This window comes from Pipistrellus kuhlii, unplaced genomic scaffold, assembly GCF_014108245.1.
Source record: "Pipistrellus kuhlii isolate mPipKuh1 unplaced genomic scaffold, mPipKuh1.p scaffold_m20_p_4, whole genome shotgun sequence".
In the NCBI taxonomy this organism is placed as follows: Eukaryota; Metazoa; Chordata; class Mammalia; order Chiroptera; family Vespertilionidae; genus Pipistrellus; species Pipistrellus kuhlii.
The window spans coordinates 56,554,652-56,567,055 of NW_023425540.1; the positions used below are offsets into that span (position 1 = coordinate 56,554,652).

At 33.2% G+C, this 12,404-nt stretch overlaps 1 protein-coding gene across 15 annotated transcripts in view; it reads left to right on the forward strand.

Annotated features, from left to right (window-relative positions):
• Positions 1-12,404, forward strand: part of FER (FER tyrosine kinase) — a 242,510-nt gene that overhangs the window by 168,393 nt on the left and 61,713 nt on the right. For all 15 annotated transcript variants that reach the window (XR_004982824.2, XM_036408936.2, XM_045571831.1 and 12 more), the window contains one exon: positions 5,979-6,102. Coding sequence is in view for 14 of the 15 variants with exons in the window: in XM_036408936.2 (XP_036264829.1) it covers positions 5,979-6,102 (124 nt within the window). In the remaining variant the exon portion in view is untranslated. The remainder of the gene's footprint in view (positions 1-5,978; positions 6,103-12,404) is intronic.

A 12,404-nucleotide genomic window follows, 5' to 3' on the forward strand; every position in this document is an offset into this window, starting at 1 on the left:
GCTTCTGGCTGGGCTGAATTCCTCTACTTAGATAGCAAGCTGTTCAGTAAGTGCTTTGTTAAAAGAAAAAGGTAGAATCAGGAAAGCTGGTATATTCTTGAAGTTATTTTCAGTTTTTCATCTTCCTCATCTTTCCCCAAAACTGATCCATTTCTAACTTCTTATTGAGTATTTAAAATCTTATTTTTAGTCTTTTTTTGGGTAATTCTTAGTATAAACCTCATCACCTGTTTGACATCTTGGTTAATTTTCCCCCCCTGTGCAATTAATCTCTCCTACACATACCCCACATGTAGCAGTAGTATTATCTTGTTTCAGTATTTGCATTGATTTCTTCAAAAATTGTTTGGCTTATATCCTATTATATAAAATCTATTCTGTGTTTCATGGAGTAAAAATTGAATCAGCTTTCATAGTTTATGGTTGTATAGATTTTCCCCTTATTTTTGATGGGCCAGCTAACAACCACAACTTTCATTAGTACAGATTAAAGAGCAAATGTTTATTTAAAAAAAAAAAATAAGAACCTAAACAATGGCATAAATGGAAACTCCAAAGAGCTCTCTACAATTTATTAGTGCTTTGATTATTATCCTATTTTAAATGTATAAATGATCACAACTGAAGCAAACATCTTAGAAACAAGTCTATATCCTAAAAAACATGGGACATAAATTATACATTTTATATGTCGTCAGAGACTGGTAATTATTTAATTAATGAATTTTGAAGTTGTTCAAAGATAAATTAAGATTTCTATATGATTTAATGACAATAAATCATTAGTAGTATGACCCTAATGATCTTTTCTCCAATGACAAGTTGATAAATTAATATTCTTATTTACATAATTTCTCCAAGTTTGTTTAATGAGATTAGTTCCTCAGAGTTCCATTAATACTGAACAACAGTAAAACCAAATTTCCACAGCATGGAGTAGACATCTTCAAGAGCTATTGAAAGTAATAGCTTCTATCTTCTTTTTCTTTCCTCTTATTGTTTCCTACTTATTCCAGATGTGTGTGTATTTATATTTACATTTCTATTTATAAATATTTAATTCTCCAAGTAATTTATTGATAGATATTATTTTATTCACTAGGGATCTTTGAGTTGATTGTACAGAAGCTATATATAATATTATAGAGATTTTACAAGTTCACTTGATTGAAAAATCTAGAGGGAAGTTACTCTTGAGGCCAGGTTTGATCCAGTGGCTCCAAAACTATTCTCTTTCCTTCACTCTTCACCCAAAACTATTCTCTTTCTTTCACTCTGCTCTCCACGGTGGTGGCTCCATTTGAAGGCTGCCAGTCCCTGTGTTATGGCATGATGTCTATACACATTCAGTTTCAAAGCATGATGCTTTCTTGGTAGTTTTCTCAAAAACATTATTTCCCCTCTTAAATACCTCCTTGTATCTCAGTGGTCTGAATTAAGTCATGTGCCTGTCCTTGAACCAGTAGTTGCACAAGGGAGTGGACTTCATTGGTTAAGCCAATCCAGAACCACCCTTATTATTGGGGGTAGGTTAATGTGTTTCATAATGGGAGAAGAGCAGTCTCCTAAAATAAATTGTGGCGAATGAAGAATAGATGTATCAGAAGCAAACAGTCCTGACTGCAGCTCTTTCTCATGTTATGTAAAGAATAACTTCAACAATAAGTTGTAATGCTTATTGTTGTGCATTATGTGCTTGGCACATGCTTAGTTCTTCAGATACATTCAGTCTTCAAAACCATCTGGAACCATAAATAGAATTTTTATTTAAAGAAGTTTAGAAAGATTAAACAGCTTGTCCAAGGCCACAAAGCCAGCTAATCAGACCAGAGTCAATTGGATTTCAATATCCATGTTCTTCGCATCATGCCATGCTCTCCCTAGTAAGCCAAAGTTGGCTTTGAAAATGTATTCTATTAGAAATTCATCATGATGAAGAATACTGGAAAATAATCCACCCTATTTTAGTTTAATATGTAGTCTACTCACAGAATTAAGCCTTGTTAAGACAGTTACAACAGAGAAGTGATCTTGTTTTGTTCTTTTTTGTACACCAAGATTCTTAATTGCAGCGGCCAGGTAGGGTACTCTGTGCTATATGTATACACACGCCCGTGTGTCTATGTGCATGCATCCACCAATGCATACATAAATATATTTATACATATGAGCTGCATATATAAGTATTTTGTATATCACAAGTTCTGAGAGAGGTTCTATAACTTGATACTTAATGAAAATGACAAAGTGAGATCAAACGGACTCCACAGCAGGGGTGGGGAATACTTGGCCCCTGCTCTGGCCCTAACAAGGCATGAGGGGTGAGTTAACTAAATGTTTGACCAAATATAGCAGGCTAATTTTTAAGTTGATAATTTTGGCTCTCAAATGATGTTATAAATATCCACATCGCCCTTGGCAGAAAAAAGGTTCCTCACCCCTCCTCTACAGTATCCTCTCAGTGAGTACTTGAGACTACATGATCTGATGTCAGTCTCCAGTTCTTCCTCACTTAATAAAGTACCAATGAAGTATCATGCCCAAGGGAAGAGTTCTGGCCAGTCTGAATTGCTTTCTGGGTATTCTAGGTGTAATTCCATACTCTAGCCCTGTGGTGCATTTACTTCCTGTTTCAGGGTTCTTAAAGCTTGCACTTGCCCAAGGCTCAGGCTTTCACGACTGAATCATTTAATTTTTACTGGAGGCCTTGCTTTTCTATAGCCATCTGCAAGAAACTGACTAGGACTGTGGAATAACATCTCCTTAACATCACTGTGTCTATGGCTTGCATCTATAAATTGGAAATAAATTTAAATTTTACTTCAACAATTTAATTATTGTAAGCAAGACATTTCTCTAAGGCAAATTTTTGTTGGATTAACTAAGAGACAGACTCCCCTTTATCTGAATCTTTATGTAGCCGTGTCATATATTTAGAAATAGCTGTATCTAACTCCTCTTTCCCAATACTTTACCTTCACTTTTTAAATTTTTTAAAAATGTTTTTATTGGCTTTTATAAAGAGAGGGAAGAAGAGGGGGGGAGAGAGAAATATCAACAAAAGAGAGAAACATTAATCCCTTGCCTCCTGCACACACCGGGACCAGGGATTGAACTCGCAATCTGGATATGTGTCCTGACCAGGAATCAAACCAGGGATCTTTCTGTGCACGGGAGGACCCCAACCAACTGAGCCAAATTGGCCAGGCTATACTTTACGTTTATTGACTTGGCATAATTTTTCAGCCAATTTTTAATGCTATTTAAATGTTTCTTTTCTTTGTTTACCCATAGATTATGCATTTGTTGTTTTAATTGTACCTGCTAAGGCTTGCTTCTTGGCAAATAATTTCTTTTTTAGATGATGTAATTTCTAAGGCAGTAGTGTGTTACAGAGCTCAGAGTCTTAAATACACTAAGTTTTATTGATGGAATGTAGATTTCAATAGCATCCAACAGGTGCTATTGATAAGAAATGTAATGTCATTTTAACATTTAACAAGCATTTAAAAAGCAAGAAACTGACTAGGACTGTGGAATAACATCTCCTCCTTGTCATATAAATAATTTTTACACATTAATTCAAGAAATGTTTATTGAGATATTATTATGTTCTAAGCATCATGTGGTCTGTACAATTCTCTTTACCAGAATTATAATCTGGGGTGAGCATTGGGAGTACACAGAGGGTTGTAAGAAGGAGAAAATTTAAAAAGAGCTGGAGGAAGACAGAAAAGAGCTGAATATGAGCTATCTAGGGAGAGAAATAATATTAGGTATTGACAGAACATTGGAGTTGTCATAATGCTGCTTTAAATCAAATTCCAGAAAAAATATTTTCACTTGAAAGTCATTCCACAGTGTAAACAAATTCTGAGGTTTCAAAACCAGAGGGTTTATTTTTTTCTAAAATAGGCCAATGTACTCTAACAAAGAATTAATGTATACATGGGAATATTGGTCCAAATAATAACTTGAACTAAATATTGATTTTAAGTCCATTTTAATAGACATTTTTGTGCTTATTAAAGGTGAGAAGTTGGTTATTTTTTCTGTGTTTTGTTCAGAAAATTAGTTAAATTTTATAGAAACTATTTCAACAATCTCCCTAGTAATTTAATACATTTGATATTCTTCTTAAAAAGACAAAAATGAAAAACAGAAAGAAGGAAGCTGATACTGTTAAAGTTATTTTTAAGCATAGGTCTTACTGATTTTATAAAAGGCCCACCTAAATTTGTGTAACACTTGATTTGTGAATAAAAGAAGATGTTCAGAAAAGAATATTATAAGGAGAATTAGGCAGGTTCTTATTTTCTAGGTATTCTCATTAAAGAAAAAGCCGTTAAGTCTTTACTTCTAGAATTGTTCCACTTTAGGAAGCCTAGGCCCTGGTGAAAAAGATAAGAAAGTTTAGGAAATGGGAATTAAAATGCTAATTTCTCTTGCAAAAACCTGGCTAATATCTGAAGGCCTAATAGAAAGTGGGAATGATTATGTTTAGAGGACATTCATTCTAATATACTTTAATTTTTAATTATATTTATATTAGGGTGACATTGGTTAATAAGTGTTTCATATAATACATCATCTGTATATTGCTTTGTGTGTTTACCACCCCAAGTCAAATCTTCTGTCACCATGTATTTGATTCCCTTTTCCTTATCTTCCCCTTTCGGCTGGTAACCAGCATACTGTTGTCTGTGTCTATAAGTTTTTGTTTGATTGGCTTGTTTGTTCATTTCTTGCTATTAGCTTTATAGTCTGCATATGAGTGAAATCATATGGTTCTTGATTTTTTTCTATCTGACTTCTTTATTTGAATGCAATACATTATCCACTAACAAGAGAAAAATAATCAAACCATAGCCTTCAATGCTGTATTAATAATGAATTCAGTTTAAGGCTGTATTATTTTACATGATAATCCTGGCCACATATAGCTTCTGAGCTCTTGAGCTTTTGAAATGTGGATAGTGCTTCTTTAAAAAACTGAATTTATAATTGTATTTCATTTTAATTGTTTTAAAAATTGATACATGATTCAATTATTGGAAAATTTTAAGTATGTTTGGAACAACTTATGTATATGAATTTACTTTATAACTGTAAATTTTATGAACTCTAAATACAGATCAAGTATTTTCAGATGAAAATTTGCATCTAAATTGAGATGTCCCATAAATGTTAAACATATTCTAAAGACTTAGGATGATAAAATGTAAAATATCTCACCTAAAATTTTTATAATGATATATGTTGATAAATAATGTTTGGATCTATTTGCTAAAGAAAAAATGTTATTAAAGTAAATTTCACCCTTTGTTGTTACTTTTCAAAATGTGACTATCAGTAAATTTAAAATTACTGTGTGGCTTGAATTATATTTCTTTTGAACTATGCTGGTTTAAGGTGCTTCTCCACATCATTAAAATTCATTTGATGCCTAAAAATGCAATCTGGTGCAGCAAATAAATCTTATTAGCAAAATCTTACCGATTTCCCTACTCTGTCTGGGTCTACTTACAGTTGATAGTATTGTTAATAATCTCAAAATATTTTTAAAGCAATTACTGAGTCTAATAACTAATTCAATATCATTGAGTTTTTTTGTTTAATTCATAATAATTGCAATCTTTTATTTGATATTAGAGAGACAGTAAAATTTCTTACAAAATTTTAGTCAGGCAAATTGGTGAGAAATTGCATGTCTTTGTTTAAATATTATCATCCTGTGTAAGGTAACATGCAATGTGAAGCACTTAAAGTACTAAAACTGTACCTGAGAGAGTTAATGGTATCTCTTTTCTCATAAGATGTACCCTTTTTATAATTTCTTTCATCCCCACCTCAAACAAAATGGCCAGTAAGTATGGCCAAATGTGTTGTGCTTTTTGTTCTGTGAGGTATCTATAATAGAGGACAAATGTTACTGTCATCATGATCTTGTCTGATTCTTCATCTGTCAATTCTTCTAGGAGGTGATTTCCTCTCCTATCTGAGAAAAAAGAAAGATGAAATAAAACCCAAACAATTAGTGAAATTTTCATTAGATGCTGCTTGTGGTATGGCATATCTCGAAAGTAAAAATTGTATACACAGGTAAGGAGAATATTTTAAAAACATTTCCACTTTTATTAAAAGAATGCTAGAAAATTATATATTTGTTACAATACAGCAATAAATTTCTTTTACAAAATTTAAATATTTTCATTTTAGTTTTCATATTGTGTGTAAAAGCATTATTTGATAGTTGTTTATACAGGAGTGGGCAAAATTAGGGCAATAATTTCTATGTAAAATAATACAATAATAAATAATGGTATAAGAATAAACTGTTTTATGTACTCACAACTGTAAACCTTTTGCCCATCCTTGTATAGTTCATAGAAACATTTTTTTCTATCTTACTTGAGGTAAATACAACTAATTGGCAATGATTTACATATCAAGTAAAATTTGTTTTGTTATAATCATGAATAACATAGTGGTAAGTTATACCACAAGTTAGACATATATGCAGCTACAGTCTCATAGCCAATAATACTGTTTCATGTATCACCTATTTCCAGTTTTTCAAAGAATTTACTTTAAAAGTCATGGAAAAGCATAACAGTAGAGCAACAATTCATGACAGTGAATTTAACCAAATGTAAAAGATTTTAGTGTACTAGTTATTTCAAATTTTTAGAAAACATTCTCTAATTATATTACAACCTATGACTAGTTCTGAATGCTTTCTGGATTATGGTTAATGTTCTTTAATGCTAAAAGTTACTACAACTTAAGATTTCTTGCAGAATTTGTCAGATCATAAGTATGGATAAGACTATATTTATAAAATGCTGTGTGTAATTGAAGTTTTTAAACATTCTGGTAGGTTTATATAATATATATAATTAGAGTAGAGTAAAGTTAACTTCCCCGATATACACATCAATGGATATTTTTTGTACTTAATCCCCCATACACATTTTTTAAAAATATATTTTATTGATTTTTCTTACAGAGAGGAAGGGAGAAAGATAGAGAGCTAGAAACGTCGATGAGAGAGAAACATCGACTAGCTGCCTCTTGCACATCCTCTACTGGGGATGTGCCCGCAACCAATGTACATGCCCTTGACCGGAATCGAACCTGGGACCTTTCAGTCCGCAGACCGACGCTCTACCACTGAGCCAAACCAGTTTCGACACATTTTTTAAAAATATATGTTTTTAAGAGGAAGGAAGAGGGAGAAAGAGATAGAAGCGTCAATGATGAGAGAGAATCATCGATGGCCTATGTCCTGAATGCCCCACACTGGGAATTGAACCTGCAACCTAGGCATGTGCCTTGACCGGGAATTGAACTGTGACCTCCCGGTTCATAGGTCGATGCTCAACCACTGAGCCATGCTGGCTGGGCCCCCCATACAGATTTTGCTTAGTGTTCAGTTTTATTCTAAAGCTAAAATTAAGGCTTATGCTTCAAATATGCTTTAATGATTATATACATTTAAAAACATTTCAATAAGGAAATTATTTTTCTGGAATTTAAAACACCTATAATGGTCATTGTATTTATGTTTTACTTTCTATAAATAGAGATCAAATTACATTATAATAGATATTTTTAAAGACAAAGTATTTGATTTTGGAGCAAATTGTATTATTTACTTTATTAGACAAAACACTTTTTGTTCAAAGTAACAAAGGATTTTGCCTTTTAGTGGAAATCAATAATTTTAATGGCTCATATGTTAATGCTACTATGGGTATCAGATTTTCTACTTTAGTTATTCCATTTTTTCTCAGATTCCTTTTCTATGGTTGTAAATTCTAATGTACATTATTGAAACTGTCTTACTAATTTTTCAATTACCAGTAACATTCTTTAATTTCTATTGCATTGGGGTTGTTTCAGTTTCTTGCTGCTTTTATAGTGATTGCTTTTCTTGCAAGTGGAGGGCAGTATATATATTTTTTTATCTATATCATCAGAATTGAAACCATTCTAAGTCATAGATAGCAGTTTTTAAAAATGTATTCCACTCACTAAACCACAACATCATCTGCTGTAATGTTATATTTCCATTTTTCTTTTTAAGAAGTTTCATGCATTCACAAATTTTTGAAAGTCAGCCTTTGCTTGACCACATTTCCTAGAAAGTTGTGCATAGCATGTACTGTATGCCTGCAGAGAAGGTTCCAAGTGAAATATCTTGAATAATGACACTGAGAGCAGATATGACAAATAGGTTTCAGTGCCAACTTTCAGTGATTGGTAATGGCTCTCAGTGTTGTGTATTGAGAAGGATTCCAGGATTCGAAACAAAGATTCCAGTGACCAATTAGTCAAATTTGTCAGGGTGCTGATAAATGTTAGTTAACACATAAGCCCCAATTTTGTAATTTGTGGCATAACACATTTTTTGTCTTTACTTTTATAAATATTTTTGACATTTTTCTTACTAGTTATAGCAACAATACATATTTTTCTATAATCACTTCCATTGATTTCTTCTAAACTATGTGCTATTATTTCCTTTGTTAAGCATGATTCCTGAATGAATTTTATGTTACCTCTAGCCAATGGTCTTTCATTTCTCTTCAAACTTATGTAAATGTTCTATTGAGTGAATTCACTTTTTTCCTATTCATTTTAAGTCATTCTTTGGGTTGAATTTTTTATGGGTATGAATTTTGCTATAAAACCCTGTTTCTATGTGTCATCCTGTGGCAGTATTTCTGTGTTAGTAGTAATTGCAGTGGAATTTTAATTGATTTATAGTTAAAACTTTCACTCAAGACATGTTTTATGTTTTTTCTCCCAAGAAATATCAAACATATAGTATTCATTACAATGAAAGATGTTTTTTTTTTCTCCAACTTCCAATGAGGTATTTCAAAATTGATTAATCTAAAACATGATCAGAAGTTTCATTTTTCAAGTAATGAAAGATACAAAGACTCATTCTTGACATCCCAAAACATTACTAAAACATATGCATGTCTATGAATTACAAAGTCTTTGTCCCACAAATCAAAGCAAAAAATTTAAATACTATGCCTTTTATTTTATATGAAGTTATAAATTTTATCCTGTTCCCTGATTAGAGGTTACTGGACTTCATTTACCTGAAAATAATTATTTCTCCCCAAAATAGTATCTTACCTACTGGGAAACACATATTCTTTCTTTAGAAAGTGTTTTATTGTTTTGATTACAGGAAGAGCAGAGCATGTTTCATTATAGGCAAACAAGTATGACAGCTATAAAATGAAAACAAGTAATTGCGTAAAGAAATGGCCTGCCTTTGGAAAGTGCTCTTGTTGTAATTCCCATTTAACTTCCAGGAGAGTTCTCGTGATAGTCTGGGTTTCTAATTGAACTATTTCTATTTATAGCTGAGCAGTACTACATATTTTGCATTTTACTTTAGTTGTATTCAGCTGAATTTTCTTTATTACTTTTCTGTAGGCCAATGTGAAATTATTTCCAACTTGTACTTTATATGAACATTTCAAGTACACTGATAACTTGGGGGATGGGGAAGGAAGGGTGAACGTATTTACTTGCAATGGCCTGCTATTAGGTTGTCAGATGCTGTTCTAGAAAAAGTTTTAAAACTTCATTAATTGACATTAAGTGGATTGAAGGTTGACATAATCGATTTAATGGTAATGATAGTTGTTGTTTTATTGATGATGAATCTTGCAAGATTTATTCTTACTTAGGATCACTCCTAAAAGTTGGTTTTGTGACATGTCCTTTGTTTGATGTCCCTGGGAAGTAAAGGGAGAATAAACTATTGATTGCTATGTATTTGAATTAAAGATCATAATCTGTGGGGAGTTTTGGCAGCAAATCTTAATTCCAACATATTCTATGTCATTGTCAGTACCTGAAAAAGGTGTTTTTGGAGGAGTGCTGTATAATATGCCTTGCTTTTCTAATTTTAAATCTTGTACTGATTCCTCTTTGGTTTTGTTTGCTCTACCACAATGATTTTGTTGTTGCTCTTTTGGAGTAAGGCTTAACAATTCTACAAAATAAGTTATATATAAGAATAAATTTAATTTATGTATAGTAAGGGTGTTTTTCTTATCCATTGAGAACAATATTTCTATCATACATTTAACACATGTGAATACTTGCCTACTCTGGGCCAGGGTAATAGCAACATGAAAATCACAGTACCTGCTCTCAAATGGACGTAACAAAATAATAATAATTTAAAGAGATAATCAATGTAATGGTACTATGTACAAAATCTCAAGGCAGTGATATCACAAGGGTCTAATGTGACCTGTCAGGAAGGGGGCTATGGAAAAGTCATCAGGACAAGTTTTGCAGACTTGATAAATGGGAGTGTCCTTGAATAGAAAGGGAAATATTTCAGCGGAAGGAAACTTGTTTGCAAAGTTACAGCATTTTTCACAAGAGATCAGGACTTAATCATGGAACTACAAATAATTCAATATAAGAATGGGAAGTGCAGAAGACATGTGGCTGAGCTGGGTACACAGGGTCCTTCTTACTAAGGGTCATGTACATCATTTAATTTAGCTAACTATAGGAATACCTAGCCATACTTTTGGCTAATTTTTAAAAAGCTAAAATGCTGCAGCACTTAACTGGAAAAGTAAAGTAATTTGAGCAAAACTTGTAAAACCCTGAAAAATCTATGAATATAAAACCCTAAGCAAATGGTCAACCTATGGGCAGCTGGCACTCACAGCTGTGGTGGTGTGAGCCTCTCCAACCTCCAGCAGCTCTACCAAGTGATGAGCAGGAGCAGCATGGCACCGGCCTGGGCTCTGGCTCGGGCTCAGGCTCCTCCCCGGCTGCCTGCCACTTCATTCACTACTATATCCCTCGATGTCGGACTGCCGGTTTTGGCCCGGTCCCTTGCAGAGATCCAGCTGACACAAGCAGTCTGACAACCCACCGAGGGGTTCTGGATTGTGAGAGAGCACAGGTCAGGCTGAGGGAGCCCATCAGTGCACGAATCCGTGCACCGGGTTTCTAGTGTATATGTAACATGTGAAAAGGTGTGGTTATGGAGCCAATTATATTTTTAAGTTTCATTAGAAAATCTAGTTTAAAAAAACTAGGATTTCCCCCATAAGGGACAATGTTAAATTTCACTTAAATATATTCTAAAAGGAGATTGTTTCATCTGATTTTTGGCAAGGCTTAGATGTATACTTTTTAAGATAAATAAAAGATGCTGCTTCTAACTTATATTGGGATTTTGTGATTTTATATTTTATGAAGTTAAAGATTTGGTCTGATATTAATCATTTACAGTTTTTCACAGTGACTCCTGAGGGTTTTTTTCTGTTTTTTAATTGTAATTGATTACCTAGTTTATGAACTTTTCCTAAACTTTGAAGGTACTGAAAAAAAAAAAAGGCATTTTTCTGTTTAATGTAGCTTGATTCAATGGTAATATGATATAAAGCCAAAATATGCAAAGGAAAATATTACCTTGAATGTTTTTGACCCCTTCATCTTTTCTGTCTTAAGAAGGGGCCTTAAGATCACTGTACGGATTAAGTAATTGAGGCCCCGAGAGATTAAGTGAACGTCTCCTAAACAGTGACAGGGCCACTGCTCGGTCTTAGATCTGCTAACTTCATCCTGATGCATTCCTACTCATTCTAATTCCATCATTTTACTCAGTCTCATTCAAGCTGACATGTATTGATGATTTACTGAGTACGTATCAGGCTTAAGTGAGTGCTTTAGACGCAATATCTGCGAATGTAGGCTTTGTGAGGGCAATGAGTTATACCTGTGTTATTCACTGTTAAATTCTAAAAGCTAGAAACAGTGCCCAGTATCTAAAGGTGAATAAATAGAATCCTCAAAACAATGTAGGATTGTTTTATACCCACGAGGAAGTTTATTGTTACACATGTACATATTGTACACATGAGGAAACTTATGGTTAGGGAGTTTGAGTTATCTTACTTGAGAAAATATTCAAAGAAAGAAGCAGTTCTAGTGTGTGAATGCCGGCACTCTCTCTGGAACTGCACTGAGACCCCACTGCCTTCCACAAGAACTGGTCTGCTGACCAATTAGATTCAGGGCAGCAGGCCAGATGGTATTTGGCATAATGGCTCAGCTTATATTCTACATCTGTACTCTTTATGATCACGAGTAAAACAGAAGAGGGTCCAGGAGCCTTTGGAATGTAATTTTAGAAATATGCCAAGGGTTTTTATTGTGTGTGTTTTTTTTTAATGAACAGTTGCTGAAGTGCAGCGGTAGTTTTGTTATTGCTTCTCCACTTAATTAGAGCTTAAAAATTTATTTTTTCATTTTTTTAAACACCATTGTTTAGATACCCCCTTCTGCTTTATCTGTTAATTAAAAACACAGGATTAGCATAGAAATGTGATCATCTCAGT